Source organism: Oxyura jamaicensis, chromosome 2 (genome assembly GCF_011077185.1).
Source record: "Oxyura jamaicensis isolate SHBP4307 breed ruddy duck chromosome 2, BPBGC_Ojam_1.0, whole genome shotgun sequence".
In the NCBI taxonomy this organism is placed as follows: domain Eukaryota; kingdom Metazoa; phylum Chordata; class Aves; order Anseriformes; family Anatidae; genus Oxyura; species Oxyura jamaicensis.
The window spans coordinates 81824447-81846520 of NC_048894.1; the positions used below are offsets into that span (position 1 = coordinate 81824447).

The 22074-nt window shown below is 39.9% G+C and overlaps 1 protein-coding gene across 2 annotated transcripts in view; it reads right to left on the minus strand.

Moving 5' to 3' along the window:
* The window catches only part of TRIO (trio Rho guanine nucleotide exchange factor), a 254322-nt gene that overhangs the window by 118277 nt on the left and 113971 nt on the right, over positions 1-22074 (minus strand). For both annotated transcript variants that reach the window (XM_035318490.1, XM_035318491.1), the window contains exons 10-13: positions 20088-20210; positions 13950-14141; positions 4204-4373; positions 3113-3287 (exon numbers count right to left, since the gene is read on the minus strand). In XM_035318490.1, coding sequence (XP_035174381.1) covers positions 3113-3287; positions 4204-4373; positions 13950-14141; positions 20088-20210 — 660 coding nt within the window. The remainder of the gene's footprint in view (positions 1-3112; positions 3288-4203; positions 4374-13949; positions 14142-20087; positions 20211-22074) is intronic.

Genomic DNA, 22074 nt, shown 5'->3' on the forward strand with positions numbered 1-22074 from the left:
AGACTCTTTCACACTGGATGGAAAAGAAAAAAAACACAGGTCTCTTCTCAGAAGGGTATGACCAGCATTCCTTGCAGCAAATGAACGCTAACCTGGAAAATTTTATGTACTAGGGAGAAAGAAAAAGGGAGAATAGGAAAGGGAGTTCTGTCTCTGTGATCCAGCACTTTGCATCCTTGCCTTTTCAGCTGGATGACTTCACAGGCATCTTGTAAGTATGGTCCAAAAATAGAGCAGAGATAAAGCTGTGGGCTGAAAAGTGTGCAGTATGCCTTCTGTGGAGCCCTGACATAGGCCTAGAGGTATTTAAGTCATGGATAAGTGAAAAATGCACACAGATGAGAGACAATTTACACACATCAAACCACACACGTATTGGCTGCATTCATTGCCACCAGTGTTACCTTGCTACTGACGAGGTCCATACACAGCTTCCTTATGCTACAAATACTTGTTCACTCTAACATGAGACTCTTCATATACCTTATTTCGCTCCTTCCTTCCTTTAGTTAATACAGGCATTCACAACGGAGCCCTTCAAGTACCTCATGGCCAACAGCACTTAAAAGCTTCCCAAGGATAGAGAAGGTTAAGTCAATGTGCTAAGACCAAGGGGCAAAATGGAGACAGTGCTGCAATTACACCAGTATCAGAAGGGCATGAGAAACTGAGAAGTTGCAGGATAAAAGACAGCGACTAAAAGAAAGAGTATTTAACTAGTGAAGGGAACAAAAGGGGCAAAAAGAGGATGACTAACCCTGGCAGCAAATCTCCCCAGTGTCCACAGGAGCACAGCTGCAGAGTAGGAACCTGCAATGCCTACGGGAGCCCTTTGTTCCACTTAAGCGTGTGCTATTTTGCAAGTGCTAAGACAAGTTAGAGACACTACTCGCCTCCCAGAAAAACATTTCTCACAGGATGCTCCCCTGAATGAACTGCCCCTACAACCAAGTCTGAAATCACCGGGCAAAGGAGGATATCAAAACAAAGCCTGTGAGTTCATAGCTGGTGTCTGGCTCCTCCTTGCTATCATGTTACTTCAGCTCCGCTTCTGCTTTCACATGGCTGACCTGGAACCAGTCCCTGCTTTTTCTTCCTGGAAGTTTCCAAACAGATGTCAGCCTTCAGGGAAAGGGAAAAGAGAAGCATGCTTTGCTGAGGAAGCAGACAGCAAAGCAATCAACATTTTGCTGAAGATGCTCTGCAGACAGGGTCGTCACAGCCCGATTTCTTCCTGGGAGGGCTTCTCGGCAATCCTAAATAAGTACGATTTTTGTTTACAAGCCAAATAAACAAAACATACCAACTCTTTTAACACAGTAACTGGTGCTTATCTTTATGTTGTATGGGCCAAATTGTAAAGCTTGCCAAACGTCAGCTTCAGAAAAAGCAAAACCCGTGAAGTTAGAATATGCAGCTTTCCGATGCAAAATCCCACAGACGTCACCAAACAATATACACAGAAGTACTACTGTCTACATGAAGTCATCCTGCACTGAAGGACTACAACATATCTGCAAAGCAGGGATTCTGCAACTGTCTCTCTGGCATTATCCAGTTCTGGTTTAGGTAACCTAAAGCAGAGAGCAGTCACCTTAATCAACAACTTCACTGAGAACTTGAACCTAATTCATTCTTTAATTTTCTTAGCATGCCTTTGCCCCCTGCAGCTGCCATTTCCTTGACACAAGTGTTCTGATAACATCGTGCAGACCGCATGGAGCACCGAAGATCAGTTCTGCACTGATTGTAAAGCTGCTGACAGTGCTATAAAAGGGGATACCTTTCATGTTCCTCCACATGTACCAGTCATTCAATTAATCACTGTGACCACAATTCTGCCAAGCCTTTCCCTTGCATGCTCAAGACAGCTACCCTCACATAATCTAAATAGCAAAGTCCCTGCAGACTAGTTTCACCTCCTCAATGTGAACACCAAAATAGAGAAGCTTCTTGGTCTTCCTTTACAGTAGTTATTATTACTGTGGAGCATACAGTCTCACTTCCTTTGCGGGCACAAATCAAGGAACTGTGTCTGCCTGTGCCTGCACTGCACATGACAATTTGCTTATCTAAACCAGAATCCAGCAATCGTTTTAAGAAAAAAACTTGGAAGCTATAACTTCTGATGATTGACTCTTTATCCTTACACCATCCACATCTAACAGCTGCAGCTTTTACTTATGTCAACGGGAAGAGATCAAGTTAGTAACTCCTGTAGCATTGTAACTCCTGGTTTCCTGAGTCTCAAGGTAAGCTATTATTAAGTCAAACAGGATCATGTACCAATGGATAACCACAAACTTTCTGAAGCACCAACTCAGTTTGAGTCACTGTATACAGTGCTCCTGGTTTTACAGAAGTTGTATGATCAACTTAGCTGAAACTTTATAATGCAATTCTACTAACATAAGCTCCATGTGAAGTGTCTGTCTGCATGCACGTCCCTGCACACGAACAGAACCTTTCCAACTGATACAGCTGCAATCCTCTTCCAAAATCTGTACAATTTAAAAACAACCTCAAGTTTTGCAAGGGTGTAGTACTACAACTATTTTTTTGTTATTTTCAGAGATGGAAAAACATCTCATTTGAGAGAGAAAAAGAGAGAAGGAAGGAGGGAGAGGAGAATGCAAACAACATTCCCAAAGGTTAAAACAGAATTCCAAACACCATTTACAGTTGCCAACTGAAAAAAGGCTGCTGATTTGGAAAAGAGAACAGGGATGTTACTACAAAGCAACAGCTTAGATGTTTTGTATGAAGCCATCTTGCAAGTCTTATAATTCACACGACGTGTTAGCATGCTAGTTATATCAAGGCAGCTTGATATTTGAACCACATTTGCCAGATGAAGCAAATGGTACACTGATTTCACACAACAAGACACACGACACTTGCTTAAACGCACACTGGGAGGCAATCAGAGTGGGAATTAACGTCAGCGAGCTCTGCTCTCTTCTGAGACTTTCATATACAAGACTAACATCTTATTTCAGGTGAGAACTATCAGTCACTTGAGCCACATGCCAATGCAATCATACAACCATCTCAGCATAAATGTTCTCCACAACGAGAGAAGTGCTGTAAAACTCCAAGAGCAGACACTCACATCTATTGCATCTCTTTCAAATATGCGGAGCTGCAGAAACAGCTCAAGCTTGATCTTGCGTTCTTGAAACAGCTCCTCCATCTGAGATTGGGCCTCATCCAGCTGCTGCAGGACTGTCTCTATGTGGTTGATCGAGCTGTTATGGGGGGTCTTGTTACTAGAAATGGCCGAATCCCTATTCAAAGCAGAGGGGGTGGGGAGGAATAGAGAAGGGAGATTATTATTGAAGAAAGAAAACCACACAACTTGGATGCTACACATGACCGTGAAATGCAGGACTTCCTTAGAAAAGGTTAGTACCAGTCTTACTACTTGAAAGCTAAGTCCGTACATTTTGTTTATAAAAATACAAATTCTGTTTTAGTTCTTGAAAAAGCATTAAAAAATTAGACGACTTTCAATTTTGACTAATTCAACACCTAAAAGACATTCTGTTTACAGGAAGAAAAAAATTTAAAACCAGAGAGAAACCCTTTTTTGTGAAAAGGAAGTGGCACATGATAACTATTTACTTCATAGGATCTTCCTAGCAGTGAAAAATCATTATAAGATATAAAAAAAAACAACAACACAAATATTTCACTGTGGTATAAAAAAACAATGCAAAGTCAGATATGATAATATGAAGTCCTGTGGCAAATAGGACATGTACCAGTGTATACGGCCCTAAATTTATTTAGATTATTAATGAATTAAACTGACTGCAAACTGATGGTCTTCACTATGGAAATATTACATAGCGGCCTGCAAAACAATTTCAAACATCTCTTTATGAAAAGTCTGCTATTCAGAACTGAAAATACTGTGGAGTCCTGCGTGTCAGACTACAAAGGCATACGACTGCTCCTGTTACAAAGGTAGCTTATGTAAACAAAGTCTCCACTTTATGAAGGTAGTGTTTATAAGCTGAGCTTCCTGTAAACAGAGGGTTAGAGACCATCAGTACAGCATGAAACATAACTAGTCTTAATATTTACAGATTTTATTTATAGGTCATTACTTGTAGTCATTATCTGTAGTCTCAAAATAGAAAGAGCCGTGCAGAGTATCAGAGGTTTGCCAGAAGAGATTTTAATAAAAACTTGTTTTACCTCAGTTGCTGTATGAGATCTTCGCCTTCTTTTATGACATTGACTGTAACCTGCAGAGTGGTCTGTTGCTGTTGACCAAAACGTTTAATCAGGTCTTGGACAGCCTCCACAGACTCAGCATAGACATCATCAAGCAGTTCTTTCTGCAGCTCTTCAAGCCATGTCCACAGCTAAAGGAGGAAAAAAAATAAAATAAAAATAATAAAAAAGTAAGCACCAGGGTCAGGCAGTCACTATTCCAAATCAATCTGCTTGGGCAGGAGAAAATAGATTGGTGTGGGGTGAGGGGGAGAAACAGGATTTGTTTCTCTTCATAGAAAAATCCCGTCTTCAATTTAATAAAAATGAGCCTTTGTTTCAAATAAGGTTTTCACCAGGAAAGCTTTCTCTGTGTTGCTAAGTCACCCTTTCTTTCCTATTTTCCTTCTACGGTACTGAGTGTATCCGACTGAGCAGCAGAGAGTTCATAGCGAGAATCCCATCTGCAGCTCTGCGAGAGAGTCGCGGGGAGGGAAATGCTATGGTAACACTCCCTGAGAGAAGGAAGGAAGGAAGGAAGGAAGGGAGATGTATTGTAGCCACCATCAAATTTACACTGCCAGGCTGACACATGCACATAGATAACAGGACACTTTTCAGTGGCCTTCAGAAAAAGGAAAAAGAAAAGGGCATTTCAGAAAACAATATGCTGAGAGATACCAGATGTGAAAAGTTATTTTTCTATCATGATCTCTACAGCTGTGGTGCTTACCCTGTTGCTTTCAATATCAAGCTATTACAAACAAAAATCATCACAAGGAATTACACCAACATTTTTTAATCTTTTTTTCTCTTACATATGCACGTAACCCTGTTCAGAACTGCCCACACATTGCAGTTTACAGAAAAATCCCTAGGAATATGCCAGCTAGATATCATTACCGGCCACTGGAATCCTACTGTGTTCTTTCCACAATTTTATGAGGCAAGCTGTTGCATCCTAACTTCTGTGTGGAAATTATTCGCTAACAAACCGACTACCGTGCATATGATAAAATCACTGCTTGAAGAGAGGGAGCACGCCTGTGTCTGCTACAACACTCCTGTGAGCACTTAGAGCACAATGAAACAGCTATTCTCACAGGAAGCATCCAAATCAGGCCCTCCCCTTTGTTTTATCATCACATCACAAACTCTGCGATTTCCAAGAACAAGGATTAAAGTCTGCTTTCTAGCCTGGAAAGGCAACTCTGTTCTGAGTGACAATATTAAGATCTTTTGTCTACATTCTAATTTAATTTAATTTAATTTAATAAATATTTTAGAGATATAAATAGGCTTCATTAACCTTGAACCTAATTAAGAGATTAGCACAGTTAAAATAGAGTCAGTAAGCAATCAAAATAGCTTAGCTTCAAAGACAGTAGAACAAACGCTTAATGTCTTTGCTTAACATGTTCTACAGAAATACCTATTTTATGCTGTTGTCTGTACAATGTTCTGACCATAAAGGTTTATTAACTCCCAATGGAGTTACAATAAAACAGAAAAATCAGTGAAGGACTCTGAGTTTTGATTAATAAGTTCCATTACAGCTTTATTTTAAAACCAAATGCTAGGCTTTTGTTTTTGTTTTGTTTATTTTAATATCTTAGAGCCTTACATGCCCCTATTTCAGTTTTGAGTGAGCCAAGTTCTTGGCTATGCTTTCACAAATCAGGAAAAATTAATGATACGTAACCAAACCCGTTTCCCCAAATTTACTAAGAAGAAACACCCAACAAACAAACAATAACAACAACAAAAACCAGAACTGCCTATTCATCCACACCGATCTTCTGACTACTCGTATGCTTCAAAGACAATGACTGTCACACATTTGAATGCAACTCTGTAGTCATAAACACCAGAAGCTCAAGTCACAGCAGTCTCTCTTAATAAAAGAGCAGGAATCAATGGAACCTACCATGTGCATCAAAAGCCCTAGCCAACATTCATTCCAGCAGCACAAGTTAATGCAAGATCCAAAACAAATATTTTTTTTTCAAATGCATATTTAGAAATGCAAATTTCACTTCAAGGCAAACGAAACTTAAGAAGCCCGATAGTACAACCCACAAACTTTACTCAGATTTCGATGGCCAGAAGACATGCTTTTATCCCTGTCCTAGTTTATAACCTTTGTCTAAATTACAGAAATAGGATGCAGCGTTAGAGATCTTTCAAGTGAGCTGGTGTGCACACAGTTCCTGCAACTTGCAACTGTGCAAATATACACTGCAGAAAGCGTAACACTTTGCTGTTGACTACAAATTGAATGCATTAGGTGATAGCTAGGAGAGCTTTACCTCACGCATACTGCACTGCTTATAAAAGGCCCAAGTTTCAGAGACTTTTATCACAGACAAACTGGAACTAAAGCCATTTTGGGTCTCCTGGACTATATCCAGCTTGCCCCGTGGCTCCTTACAAGCACCTGCCCTGCAGCTCACAATAGGTCTAAGAACCACTTCAGTGTTTTTCCACTAGGTCTTTTGCAGCTGAGCCTTGGGTCACACCTGTACAAGGGGACACCTCCCCTCTGGGATTGCTGTTCTTCACAAATGCTTCAGCCATTCCTGTGCCTTGCGGGAGAAGACCTGACAGGGTCAACAAAACTTACAAGTGTTGGACTGGTGATGTATTCAGCCTGGGAACACTTCCCAGAAAGCTCACCCTGGGTACCGGAGACAAAGCCAGCACGGAACAAGCAGACTTTTTGCTCTGCGTAGTCGGCCCAAAGCATCACCACCTACCTGGAGCAGAAAGACATGGGTGCTAACACAACAAAGTGTCATTCTGGCTGGCGTGGTGCCTGGTTGCCAGGAACAGAGAAGCAGTTTCTTGGTGCAGAATCAGCACAGCATGACTGTAAACATGGTATCTTGACCCCATGGTGCCAAAGAGCTCAGAAATACACTGCAGTTGCCTAGTTCATTAGTCAAATCACCCGCTGCTTGGGCAGGAAAAGCATTTTACAAATGTACAGAAAGAGTGTGATAGTAATTAGCATGCATTACTCGTCTAGCTGTGATTCACAAATTGTTCTACTTTCAACAGTATAAGCCATTTCTGAAGCAACTGAAGAGCTTTATGACAGTTCCATAGGAAAAAAAAAAAAAGTTCTAATACATTATCAGGTAAGCTTTTTATACTTTTCCACTATGTAAGTTTCTGACAAATAGTTTCCCCTCAAAACAATCTTGTTCTGATGCAGTCTATATGCAAAAGTTAGAATTATGCCACCAGAGGTGAACAGAACTGTCAGGTTATCAAAGCTGAATATAAATGTGTGCAATTTATTGAGAGTTTAATTCACAATATCTGGCAACAGTGTGCTGGCTTGTACAGAGCTTTAAAACCAGCATGAACACAGGGAATACTGCAAATTACATAAATTACCTTGTTTTCAGATATGAAACTAAGGATGAAGACAGTACAAAGTTGTACAATAAAGTCAAAGGAAGCCAGTTTACTGTGGGGAAAGAACAGATACTGGAGCTTATCCATACATGTTCAGAAGTGCACAGCTACAGATTTTATACTGCAATGATGCTCTGTGGCAACGCATTATTCCATCAAATAGTGAAAGCAACAAGAATCTGATGGAAAAAAATCATCATTGAAAAAACATTAACCTTCTCCTAATGTGAATTTCTGAGCAACATCTTATGTTTTTCTATTCATTGTAAAAGAAAGGCCAAAAAGTCCCCAAACAAACCACTAGGTCCTGTGACCTTAATAAGAACTTTATCCAGTGGCAATACAGCTTGAATGTACAGTGAGAAAACCATATAAATAACTAAATCCAGGCACAGAATGAGGCTCTTCTGCTCTTTTCATCTGCTCCCCACATCTTATCAGAATTAAAATTGGAGAGGGAAATCAAATTCTGAATCCCTGACAGGCAAATGTTTCACCCAGCACATTTTTTCTTGATCTAAATATAGCACAGACTAAGAAACATCTGCTTGAACGAGCCTGCATCCTGTGCTACCTCTTTCCTAAGTTCTTGGGAGCTTGCCATTAGTCACTGAGATGGTATTATTTTAATTGTCTGCAACATCCTGGAAGTTTCAGTGTTTCCACCATAGGCCTCCATCCATTTAAGTCCCATCCCCGCAATCCCCTGAAAGACTGAAGCGAAATAAGACCTTACAGGATTTTGCTTAATATAATCCGAGAACAATTATTTGTGAGTAAATATCTTCCCAGGTTCACAGTTATTATGCAAAGTATCTGCCACTTTCATTATTTTCAAATCAGATAATTTACTTGATTTTTCATGTTTATAATAGCTTTTGGATATGCAGTCTGCCTTTTCAGGAGGCTAAGACAAAGAAGGGCACACAGTTTCTGCATTTAAAAACTGTCAGTTCCTCTTTTTGCCTCTGCCCCCTAGCACAGAGTTGCAGTCTGTGTATTACCACAGGCGTTTTTTTAAGGATCTGGTATTTGTACTGGGCCAAACGCTGCCGTAATATTCCCTAGCATGTATGTCTGGGCACGGGAGTCTGACGTCTGCCTGAAAGCTTTGGCCTTCAGGACAAGAAGTTGGCAAAAATTGCATCTTGGGAACAAAAAAGCTGAGATATTAAAGCCTTGGTCGGCTGTCTTCCAAGGACCTTTCGGTGACACTTAAGATACTGAATACACACATATAGTTCTTGAAAATTAGATTTAATTATATTTAAAGGCTTCAAATATCCCCATCCGTTCTACAGTTATAATCATATATATATATTTATATATATCTATATTCCGATTCAGAATAAGTTCATCCTTGAAGCAACACCAAGTTTCTTACATCTCCCTAAAATTACATTAACTACCAGCATCCTGTCACCAGTCGTCCCATTACCTAACTGAGCAAGAAAAAGAAGCCCACACCGTAGCTTTAGAGGTCTATTTCTGCTTCACTTTTCCCAAGCACTTAGTACTATTTCAATAACACCTGGACTGCAACCCATAAACTTGGTCCATTTTTTTTCAAGCCAAAGTAGCTATCAGTGTTGAAAAACTTGAGAGGCAATTTGTGCTGGGTCCCATCAAGCCAATAAAGCATAACACACTCTGATGTACTACTGCTGAATGTTTCTCTCATTTCAGATTAAAAATTGTTCTGCTCAACTCTAAAATCCAAGAATACCAGCATATCAGCATAGCCATCAGAGACTGCACTTCCCATATTTTGCCAGACCAGCTGCCTGGGAAGGGAATGCTCTAGTTCCTAGCACAGGAGAGAGAAGCTTTACAATGACACCCAAATTTAAGCTGTAGACAACCAGCACAGAAGAACCAAGTCCTCGGGAGTGACAGAACAGCAGGTCTGTCACCTCAAGGTGCACCCTGGGGTGAAATGAATGAAAGCTCATGCAGGCAGGCATTCTTCTATACTGGATAATGAAAAGGAGAGAGTATTTCTGGCACTGAGTCGAGAGAAAGTGAGACTGTACCAACGTGCTTTTTTGAATCAAATACACATGCTCCATAGCTAGATGTGAGTCAGACAGCAGCATTATGGTCAGAGCAAGGCCTCCTCAGCTTTCCCATGCACTGGCACCTTCAAAATGATGGCACCTTCCTTCAGCAGCTTGCACTGACTACCATTTCACCAGTTTTGTTCAGAAACCATGGGTTTCTGTATTTGAAATCTCTGCCAATTCCACTTCCCTTGTCTTTGTTTCAGCCCCAGTATATTCTGGTGTAAAGTTTAGTTTGAGTAAGACGGGAAAAAAAAGAAAAGATAAATCTTCTACTAACACCATTAAACATATTGTGTATACATGGAAAGCGCTGTGAGCTATTTTATAATCAACTTGTCAAAACATACACAAAGATTATATGCAAAAGTCAACAAGCTCTTAAGAGATCATTTTCTTCCATGAGCACCCAGCCCTTATCTATATTCCCACACTTCACTCTAGTTAGGAAAATATCTGTTGCTCTACTTTGGCACTACTACAAACACCTGGTTTGGCCGTAATTTCAGTCTTCCCACTCATAGATGTTGAGGGAGCTGAGAGAGAGAGAGAATGGAACAATTTCAATTCACACCAAAATTCTGTTCAGCTCTATCTGGTGGCTGATTTCACAACAAAGACTACTGTGGCTATTGCTCTTATGTTTTGCACACAAGCTTTTATGATAACCATTTATTTAGGAAATGTATCTTCAACCTGTGGGATTTTTCTCACGTAACATCTCATTTGACCATGCCCTTCCCCATATTATTAAACACCGAAGTGGTAAAGGTCAGAAGAGATTCACTGTCTTGCAATGATCAACAGATTTGGGTGATCAGCTGCATTTTATCCATCCCCAGGCTGGGAACCTGGACACAGTTAAGTTCAATACAATGACTCTGAAAGGGATATTTGTGGTCCCCTGTGCTACTAAAGCTCACCAGTGGACATCTTTAACTTCAGCGCTTCGCTTCCTGAAAAACGTGGCTTTGACTGAAATTTCTCACTGTTTGAATGGGGACTAAAAGTCAGTACTCACAGTTTTACAAACTTAAATCTAAAAATAGCGTAGAAGTATGGAATCAATGTATATATAAGAAATAACAGATTTGCTTGGATCACCAATAAGCAAAATGGGTAATGGTGATAGCATTACGTAACACCACATTTCTGCCTTCCCTGAATACATCCTTTTTTGCCCCATTGAGAAATGTGGCCTAATGAGGTTTGTTCACGAGGCGTCTGAGAACTTTTACGCTGTTTTCTGATGTTTCTAAGCCACAGGGAACTTTACCAGCTTGTAATAACCTGGCCACAGAACTTCTGGAAACGTTAAACAGAGCCAGCACTTTAGAGTGCATCATAACAGGTTGCTGTGCACATATTACACAGCTGCTTTGTGCAAAGGTATAGCAAAAGTCTGTTACTTCTAGGATGTGTCAAAGGGATCTATTGCATTTGTGGCAATCGGGCTGCTTCTGAAAGCAGAAACTGGTTTAATAAGTGAGAACAGAGCAACAGAACTGAGCAGACACAGCAGGGCTGATGCTGCCTGGGGAAACTGGGAAAAGTTGCAGGCAAATTCTGTGTAAAGTATAAAGGTTACACAAAGAAACTGGGGGGAGGAGTATTGGAATGCTCTTATCCAGATGAGGAACATTCATTCAGTGTGAAGTATTTCCGGGGAAAAGAATAAAATACAACAAAACATCCTACTTCAACAGTCAAGATATTGGATGTCTTTTGGAGCCAGACTTCAAAGCCTCTAAAACAGCCAACAGCTCTGAGTATCAGCTTTTTTCGGCTTTGTTGCTCTGTCCAAACTGTCACACACAAACAGGGTTTTTATTCTTCGTGCCCAGTTTGTAGTTGAGGAAAACACAAAGACAACACTCACAAGGCACAAAATTCACCCTGAATACTTGAAGAGCAAAACACATTTTTTTTCTTTTTCAAAAAAAAGCAACTGCAATGTCTCTGTTCAGTTCAACAAACAGCATCTCATCCTACTACTTGAATTCCTCCCTTCACCAGTTAAACACACACATTAATTTCAGCTATCCAGCAGAAGGGTTACATTCTTACAGGTATGCACTAATTTATGCAGCGACTTCCCACATCCTGCGGGAGAAATGCAATTCTCCTGCCAACAAAGCATGGATGACTTTCAGGTTTAGGGCATTTTTATCTTCCATCTGCTTTGTGATGCCTTCCCAACACTCCACATGCGTGTTTGATAACAAACAACGTGCTCTTGAAAACAAAACAGAATACAGAAAGCACAGGACATCTCTGAGCTGGCTGTTTCTCTGCACATTAACCAAAGGGCTCGTCTAGTAAATATGAACTGCCAGACTTGCTGCCCTCTGTATTTTTTAAGTAGGATGCAAATAAATAAGATAGTCTTGCTTACATAAATAAATACTCTTTTTAATTTTCCCTGCTTTATTAAGTATAGAGGTCAGCCACACAACCGTAAATAAATATATAAACAAACAAATAAATAAACAAACATTTAGACGTCAACTACAGTGCCCTTCCCCAAAGTCCAGGCTGCAAAGAGGCTGCCATAGTAACAGCTGTGTGCATTTAGAGGGTCACAATAACATCCATTTTTAAGAAGAAATAAATCAAGATGCAGAGTATCTTTTTCCAATAAAACATTATTATCTAGGGGAGCAGTGGCAACATGCCAACACATCTGGATCAGCCTCCCAGAATTTCTCAACAGTGACTCACAGACCAGTCTGATTTTTTCATTTTTTTAAAGGACCTTCCTCGCAACTCCCTTTATAGTCTTCATCTTTCATCACTACAATCAACTGCGTCCATTTAAATACTGTTTAAGCTGTTCTTCCTGATGCTCAGAAAAACAGGTAATGACATCTACAGAAACACTGAGCGTGTCTCAGCAGCTGATTGCTCCTGTGCTTCATGACAGGTAATGGAACAGCACTAAGTGCTTGAGAAAAATGAAGCAAAGAGTTCATTAGAATAGTTTCAGAAGAATAGTTTAAGATTCAGCATTTACGCTTTGTTTAAACAAGCAGAGTCTTGGGAGTGTATCACCGAGAAAGCATCTAACACAGAACTGATGGGGGAGCTATGTCCTCATATCTAGAGCTAAAATATAATTCAATCCTGACCTTCTTCAAAGAGCAACTGCCTTGTGCATTTGTTTCAAGTGCAAAGCAGATGATTCACATACAAAAATCTCCCATTCTGATCCTCTACAAGGTTTTGCTTAAGAAACTGCTTTGAACACTACACTTTCCCACTGAACAGACCATTTCTTTACGTAGGGTGAAGGGGAGAAACACATGTACATGACATGCCATGATCCACAAGCCTTTCATATTTTTACCTAATTTGAGCCATGAAAAGATTTAACCTAACAGAAAACAAATTACAGTTGTTAAGATTTGTACAGCCTATAACCAAAAACCCTTTCTGAAGTCTTTATTCTAGCTCTAGCTTATTCTACTGTCTCCCACGAGCTTGTAAATACATATGGTCTGTGTCCTGAATCAGATGAGAAAAACTGATCTGGCTAAAAATCAAGTGTCTTTGCCTGATACGTTTATTTTCCTGGTTTATCAGTTCCCCAGTCTAGCTCACTATGGAACTACAGTAACTTTTACACCACTTATCAGAAGTAATGGTTTTATGTATTTATTTAAAACAGGTTTGAAGCAGAATGCTAAATTACCAACTCATTACGTAATATCTGGCATTACAGGTAATAGAACCTTTGAAGGAGACTAAAACATGAGGCAAACCATTGTCAGTACCAGATAAACTTTTTAGGTTGTGAAGAACTGTCAATGTAAACGAGGAAAATGCTATGTCTAAAACTGAAAGAAAAAGTCTCTCTGAGCAGCCTTAACTAGCCATTCACTTCAGTCTCCTGAACTGTGTCAGTCTAAACACGTGCCTGACAACTCAGTTGCTGGATAAAAAACCACAAGTGCCCAGCAGTCCCATCTCTGCAAGGCTAACCTTCGGCTTTATCAGTCCCCTGATGTGACCCCTTCTCCTTCCCCACTACTGAACAAGCAAGTACACCTGCACAACAAAGAAGGTAAAAGCTGCTCATGGAAAACAGTAATGATAACAACAAAAATAATAACCATACCAAAAAACAACCCAGAAGTCATTGTGCAATAGGGGGTTCATTACTTTACATGACAAAGTTTTACCAATGAAAGTAACATTGGACAATAATGATTCTAAGTCTTTAAGACCATGACTTATCGGTTTTACCTCTTTAACATGAGTGTGAAAGGACACAGACATGTCCAGCAGGATCTTGCGCTGCTCCACACGCCTAACAAAATCCTGTATCCTGTCTTCGAGCTGATGGGCAGCTTGATATATTTCCTCTGGATCACACTCTCCCGTCTGAGCAAGCTGTTCGGCTGCTTCTAGAAGTTTATCTGCGTTGGTATATGTGTTCTGCAGAGAAATAAGTCATTGTCACAGGATTAAATCAAAGAAAACTCAGTCATTACGCTTTGAAATCCACTGCAGGAATGAAAATCAAAGGACAAAAAGACCCTTGGAATGTATTTTTCCTTCTTATTTTTGAAGATAGTAGAATATGATCTTACTAAGGATTTTATTGTATTTCCAGATCCTTTTTCGTTTAGCTGTTAAATTCATTTCTTAGCTCCTTACTTATTTCTATTCAAATGTCTTCTTGGTCCATAACTTAGAAGCCTACTTACTCTTCCTTGGAATTAGTATTTTACATTCGCAAAAAGAATAAAGATCAATCTAAATGTCTAAGAACTTGTAAATTGGCCTTTTTCAACACTGGAAAAAAATCACAACAGTAATGACCAGAAGACTCTTCAAAGGTCTTAGAGGGGAGAAGGTACTAGCTGCTGACAGAGACACTTGGCATCAAATTGATACATCCAGCAGAAAGGTGGAAAGAGACCGCGCACAGAAACAAAAAAAAATCTCTTCATCCTTACAGAAATGAGGTATCCAAAATTCATGTCAGCTGGGTCACCATTTGCGAAAGCAGCAACAACAAAATAAGATTTAGAAGTAGGCTACAGCTGAGTGTTGGAGTGGAATATTGTCTCAATATGCCATAGGATTAACCAAAGCTGATCAGCCGGTCACAGCAGAAAACAGAATGGGAGAAATCTGCTATCTGATGTGCTGAGCGTGCTATGGTCCAGAGAAGAGACAGGGAGATTTAACAACTCTTAAAGCTTAGAACTTGCAGCCTGCACCTTTATGATTCTCATTAACTCAAAATAGGACCAATTCCAAATGTGCTATAATTTGGGCACACTCTTTTCTGAGCCTAAGCTTGGGTTTTCATGCATTAGAATGGTTCTCAGAATGGACTCATCAAGAAAGCGCAGAAGGATGTTAAACTCTGGTGAATACAGATTAAAGTCAAATCTACAGCAAAGAGGCTTTGCTGATGTCAACACTTGAGGTTTCCTGACAAGGCTGTACTACAAGGCATGTAAAAAAATCTTGACAATATAAACTGCACCTTTCTCTTTTCCTTTCCGCCCTCCCTCACCATCTTCTCTCAACTCACTTTGGTTGCAAGAATAAATTAAGCCTATGCAAATGTTTTTCTTTGCCATAAATATTGTATCACACTTCTAATTAATATTATAATATTCAGAAAATTTAAATCCAAATTTAAATTGGATAATCCTGGCCCTTAAACTCATCTAAGAGGCAGAAAACCAGAGTTCTCCTCTAGGGTCTCAAGCAAATTGCATAAAGCAAGCCCAGGACAGATTACATGACTCAATGCAGCCTTCCCATATTTGGGGGGAGTTCCCCCTTCACTTATGATATCTATGCAAGGAATTCAATCCACGCTGCTTCTGGATTTTGACTATGTGCACCTTAGTCCTCCCTCAACCTTCAGCTTTTTACTTGCACCGAGAGGCAGAGAACTCCTCCACATTTTCCCTGGGGAAGCCTGCAGAGACAAAGACAAACCCACCCTTTTCAGAGCGGCGCACGTTACTCAACGCTCCAGAGCTGCAGCTCAGGCCGTGCTGGCCCAGAACGCGCTCTGATCTGTGCTCTGGTGTTTTGCGCTCCCCAGTCACTGACTGCACGTGTTCCAAGGGCAAAGCCGAAGATCCTCAAGGCACTCCTCAACAACAAATACTTCATCAGCCCAGAGAGCCACACCCAGCTACAGATGGCTAAAACAAAAGTTTCCCATTTTAATAAAAACTTGATCTCGCACATGAAGCATTGTTTATGAATTCCAGGAGTACCTTCCACATAACAGGCCCAGGCACAGCAAACTTCTCTTCCTGTAAACTGGATGGTGAACTACCTGCGCTTCAAAATTAACCCAACCTAGAGGCTGCTTTCAAGGCAGGTTGCAAATCCCAAACTGTAACAGCAGACGCATGCCTTATCGCTAAAACTCCTCTTCCAAGTAGAGCTGGAATACAATATAAATATTTATCTTGGTAGATAGTAACTGCCATCCAGAATAGAAACCATAGCAAATATGAGTGCTCTGCTAACTCATGCTGCTGCCAACTCTGTGCTTACTTCTAAACAAAGCTTGGAGGAAAAAACACAACACTGAAGATTTTGGAAGTGTTGGTAGCAAGGGGCAGCCGCCAGGTACAAGGTTAGGCAGACAGGGCAGGAGCTCTCCCTCAAAGCAGCTTATGCCCCTTTCCTAAACTGACACAGGAGCCTTCATGGTGACACATTCAACACAGAGGTTGGAAACCAATTAACACTTCCTCAGAATTTCTCCACTAGTACAGCCTCCCCAAATCCCAGAGGAAAAGAATCAACCTGGTAAGACCTTTAAGTCCTTTAGTCCATCCCTCTGTGCCCCAGGGCATGATCAACTACACTCAAATCTTTAATAAGCATTATTTTCCAAAATATTGCAAAAATCCAGTAACAGAGATCCCATCACTTTCCCAAATGATGTATCCTATTGCTTTCCTAGTCTTCCTATTGAGAAGTCTTCTCTGCATATTCTTCAGAAAAAAACAAGCCTGATTATTTTTAGAAAGGATGGGAAGTGACACAGCACTGAAAAGTCAAAATTAAATTTAAGAGATTAGTGCACAAATGAGTACTAACAACAATAAATACAACAGGAGCGCGTGGAGCCTCATGCGCTGTGGAGGGGAGGGAGCGAGATACATATTACGGACAGAGGGAGATTAACGGAGGTATACAAAGCATTAAAGGTAGAGAAAATTAAAATAGATTACTCATTAAATGCAATGGATGCTATCACATTTAAGCATCAGACAACACACTTAAAATGAAAAAGCAGAAGTACTTTTCATCTAAGGAGCAATTAAATTGCATAACTCGTTGGCACAGGAACTGGCATACGTTCCAAAAGCATAAATTGGTTCAAGAAGCAGCTAGCCTAATTAAGGGAAGAGAAGTCCATCAATGACTAAACACTGCTTCTGATGCATCCTTCAGTTCCAGACATCAAATAGACCCAGACAGTTGGGAGAGTAAAGATAACTTCTTTTTTTTTTTTTTTTTTTTTTTTTAATCTGGTGATGGCCACAAGACATAGACCTTCAGTTTGATGCATTACAGCCATTCATGGGTACAGTAAAGTACAAATCAATTCACATAGAGCTTTCTTCCAGCATTAAAGGAGGTGGCAGTAGGAAACATAGGTGTATTCAAATAAGGAAGTATCATTTTTGTGCACCTCTTGCACCAAGCAGACTGAGCTCTTAACTCAGATGCAATCAACAGATGAGAAGAGAACTTAGCTATGGAAAAATGTCACACTGATTAATTCTTGCCATAACATTTCCATGGGTTTTGAGTGTGAAAAAGCAGGCATCAATCATAGCTGAAAGAAGAGAAGCTGACTTCAAATTTCATGCTGAAATGCATGGGGAAGTACAACCGCACTATTAATCTGCATCCAGTGCTCTAAGCTTCAAATCTGTGCCCCTACGTGAACTGGTTAAGTCAAAAGCGGGAGTCTTGGCACTGACTAAATGGTCTCGTGGTTATGAAGGTGGTCATGGGAAGGGGGGTGGGAGGTGGAGAAATGCTAAGTAGAAAGTGGATAGGACAGGCTACATGTGAAAAGAGCAAAACTAAGTTTTACTATAGTGGGTACAAGTCAAAGTGTGCATGTGTAGCACGAATGTCAATGCATGAGAATCTGGGGAGGATTTCCAGTCAGATGAGTTTTGACTATGTAATGTTTCTGCGGTGGTACCAAAAAGTGCAAAAATAGAGACAAGCCTTCCTTTCACATGATTTTTAAACTCAATAATTTGTGAGCCTACAGTCCATTGGCTCTGGAACATCTATTCTATACACAGCTTATTTTAACATCTCTTTGAATGCTGCTGAAGAATTGGCATCTCATTCACATTAAAAAAAAAACAAATGAGGGAGGAAGCAAAAGGGAAGAAAAAAAGAAAAATAGCTCTAATCTGGAGTTAGTCTTCAACCAGGAACATTTCAGGATTACTATTGGCATGCTGTATTTTATAAAATTTTGCTATGCTGCTGGCAGTTCACTTGACACTGCTTCCTCTCAACTTCTGACCAGAGATGGCTGAAAACCCCTGATGATGCCTAGGGTCCTATTAAGAAACAAACAAACAAAATACCTGGACCAACCAGAAACGTAGGTAGAGAATAAATTAACTGGAAGTTATTAACAGGGACTTCAGATTGCTTGCTTTCTTATATTTAAGCATAATCTTTCTTATAATACCCCTGGCAAAAATGTCTTTTACAGCTTGCTTATATCCTGTTTTAGAACAAGTAAGAAATAATTCAAAGGGTGTGCCTATCTTGGCAGTCACTATAAATTGAAAAATTTAGAGATGAAAAAAAAAACGATTTACTTATTAGATCATTTCATCCACCCTTCTGTCAGTGGAGGATGGTTCCCCATAGTATATTTAAGCTCTCTGACCAGTCTAGTATTCAGTGTCGCCAAAAATAGAAATTCCACCCATCCCCTAAAGAGATCATTTTAAACTCTAGTAGCATTCAGTTTTAGGAAGCTTTTGCTAAGTCTTTGCTGTGCAACTTCTTTCTAGCTTAAATAAAAATGTAAATTAATAAGATGATTTTTTTTTTTCCCAACAGTTTACATCCCACTAATATTTCTACACACTTCATCCCCTTTGGTTACTCTACCATTTTCTTCTTCTTTGCTCAAATAACACAGTATTAAGTATGAGATCATTTGGGTTTTCTTAAGTGTCTTACACAAATAGATTCTTGCTTGTCTGACCCAGAAAAATAAGTATGTCTCCATGGAAAATATTACAGATTTTACTTAAAATGAAGCATTAGGCATGCATATGGAAAATCCAGCATGTGAATGTATAAAACTAACAAAGCTTATTATTAAGCAAAAGTTAATAGGAAATCCATATTAACGAAGCTTTGTGATACTATTTCAATTCCTCAGCCACTGGACTGCTCTAAGACCATATTTACAATATGTTTTAGTATATGTTTTAGTAATCAAACAGGCAAACTATAAACACAGGCAAATGAAACAGGCAAACTATAAGCACACCTTGGATGCATCAACCATACCAGGTGTCACTGCTAGGCTACCGCATGTCACTTCAGGATTTTGTAATTCACCTTCTGAGTGAAGGACCTTAATGAGGTTTTTCTGATGAACATTAGACGTTTACTATCACCAATTGTTAATTTTGAATAGACATGTGTGTTACTAATGGGGAGGATTCAAGCCTTCAGCTTCTCAGGATAGGTTTTACTAATCTCACATCCCTTTTCTAAGCTGCTACCCAAACCACCCTCCTTGCTGTGCTCCCTGAATTTCTTAGTGCCTCTACTTCATTCAGCTTGACTTTTTTTAAGTGCTACAGTAAAGTGTGTTTTGAAGTTATATCATCAGTTCCACTAAAAGCTAAAACTAGAGTCTTCCCACAGAAAAAAAACATTGGTATTAGTCATTGAAAACAAGAGGACATATACAAACTCAACTGCGTTCAAAGCAAATAACCTAAAGGGGTTTTCTGGCGCATCTGGTTTCTTAGAAGCCTGATTTTCATTTTATCCCTTTTATTTTTTAAGGAATGCTTTCAAACAACTAAGTGAAAATAAAGAAAATAAAAGAATAATAGTTCTTTCGGGCTTCAAGGCTCCCACTCGCTGTAACACTACAGATTTTTTTTTTTTCTTACTGAAACTGGAGTGCAGAAGAGAAATGAATAAAAGCTTGTGACAGAAACAAAATAGGCCATTCTTGGAATGTTTTTTTTTTGTAGTAGTAGTAGTAGAGCTCTCTGTCTAGCCCTTCAGTTCCAGAGCAAAAGGTTTTCATATATTTCAATGGCAAACATACAGTACTGCAAATGTCTATTTTCATTCTATTTTTTTTTTTTTTTTTACCTGTGCAACCTCTTCAAAGTCTTCGTGGCGTTTCTGCAATGCCCTAGCTCGATGAAGGGATTTCCCCACTCCAGTATGTTTGCTAAGAAAGGCTTCTCCATGGTTTTCAATCCAATCCAACACCTGTGGTGCAGAAGAAAAACACAAAAACTAAATGGATGCACTGAATATCTTGTTGCAATACAAAGACAACTGTTGTGATAAAAAGAGAACTATTCAAGAAACTAAGGAGCTTGAAAGGGACTGCATGTAAGGAACTGTATTGATGGATTAAAATGCAGTGTTGCCATCAAAAGCCATTAGTTATATCCTCTTATGAACACTCATATGAACTTTTATGAAGGCAAAACTAGCTGAAAGTAGGTAAATTGTATGGTCTAGGATGCATTTGAAGTCTACCAAAGACAGCGTAATTTCCACACATTCATAAATTTGACAGCAAATCTGATCCAATTGGCTGAACTCCTGGCGAGCTGTCTCTCTGTTGTCTGTGCCTTCAGCTGACATTTTTCTGTAATGTAACGCTAATGGAGTCTGCACGTTCCTAAACAATGCTGGTGAATAACAGTAATGTCTTCTTATATTAGAGGAGAAGTTGCTTTTCCTACTGCATATTGTGAAGTCAAGAAGAAAAATATTTTTTTAACTAACACAATATAATTGAGTTGAAATCCTTATGAGATGAATGACGCCTGCATGCAGAGCACATGAAGAATTCCGCCCCGGTTCCACAGAAGTATCTCCCCAAAACATCAGATAGACGTAATTGTGTATTGTAAATTCCATAGCAGAAAATGTGAGGAATGAAAGACATTTTAAGGACATTAAAGCTTCTACCACAATGGCTGGTCTGACAGCTTTATAAATAGTAAGTTGTACATGCAATTAATTCCTGCCAGTTAACACAAAGGATTACTGCAGACATACCAAGTTTCAGATGAGCAAATGAACGAAAACATCTGGTCTCTCTCCAAACTAATACATCTTAGCCATATTTTAATTCCTTCATTAACTAGCATGCATATGGTATTTAATTCTTTGGAAGATACTCTGAGGTTCCAGGATGCTGTTCAGAATTAAAAACAACTCCATATGAATAATTTTTCTAAATCAGCTAATCACTTTTATACAGTATTTATGAAGAGGTGTGGAATGCTTTACTTAATATTCACCTCCAGCATTCTTTTACTTTATCATAGAATACCTGAATAGCTGAGGTTGGAAGGGACCTCTGGAGATCATCTGGCCCAAGCCCCTGCTAAAGTGGAATCACCAAGAGCCACTTGCCCAGGATCACGCCCAGATGACTTCTGAATGTCTCCAAGGACAGGGCCTCCACAACCGCTCTGAGCAACTTGTGTCAGTGCTCGGTGACTCATGCCGTCGCGCTTCCTGATGTTCAGACAGCACCTCCTGTGTACCAGTTTGTGCCCTCTGGCTCTTGTTCTGTCACTGAGCACCACTGAACAGAGCCTGGCTCCATCCTCTTTGCACCCTCCTTTCAGGTATTTACGCACACTGATGAGATTCCCCCTGAGCCTCCACTTCTCCAGGCTGAACAGCCCCAGCTCTCTCAGCCTCTCCTCACATGAGAGATGTTCCAGTCCCTTCACGAGTTTTCCATGGTCCTTCAGTGGTACTGTTCATGGTACTCCAGTAGCACTTTGCCTAAAGCAGCCCTGGATACCATTAGCCTTCTTTGTGGCAAGGGCACACTGCTAGTTTACGGTCAACTTGGTGCCCACCAGGATGCTCAACTTCTTTTCAACCAACCTGCTTTCCAGCCAGTGGGCCCCCAACATGTACTGGTGTCTGAGGCCAATCCTCCCCAGATGCAGGACTTCACACTTTTTGATCTTCATGAGGTTCCTATCAACCCATTTCTCCAATCAGAGAAATTAAAAAATGTAATATTTTGCTTCCTTTTGAAATATACCTGCCAGAACCCTGTACCTTCTCTCTCCTTATCTACTGGTGTCCTTAACTC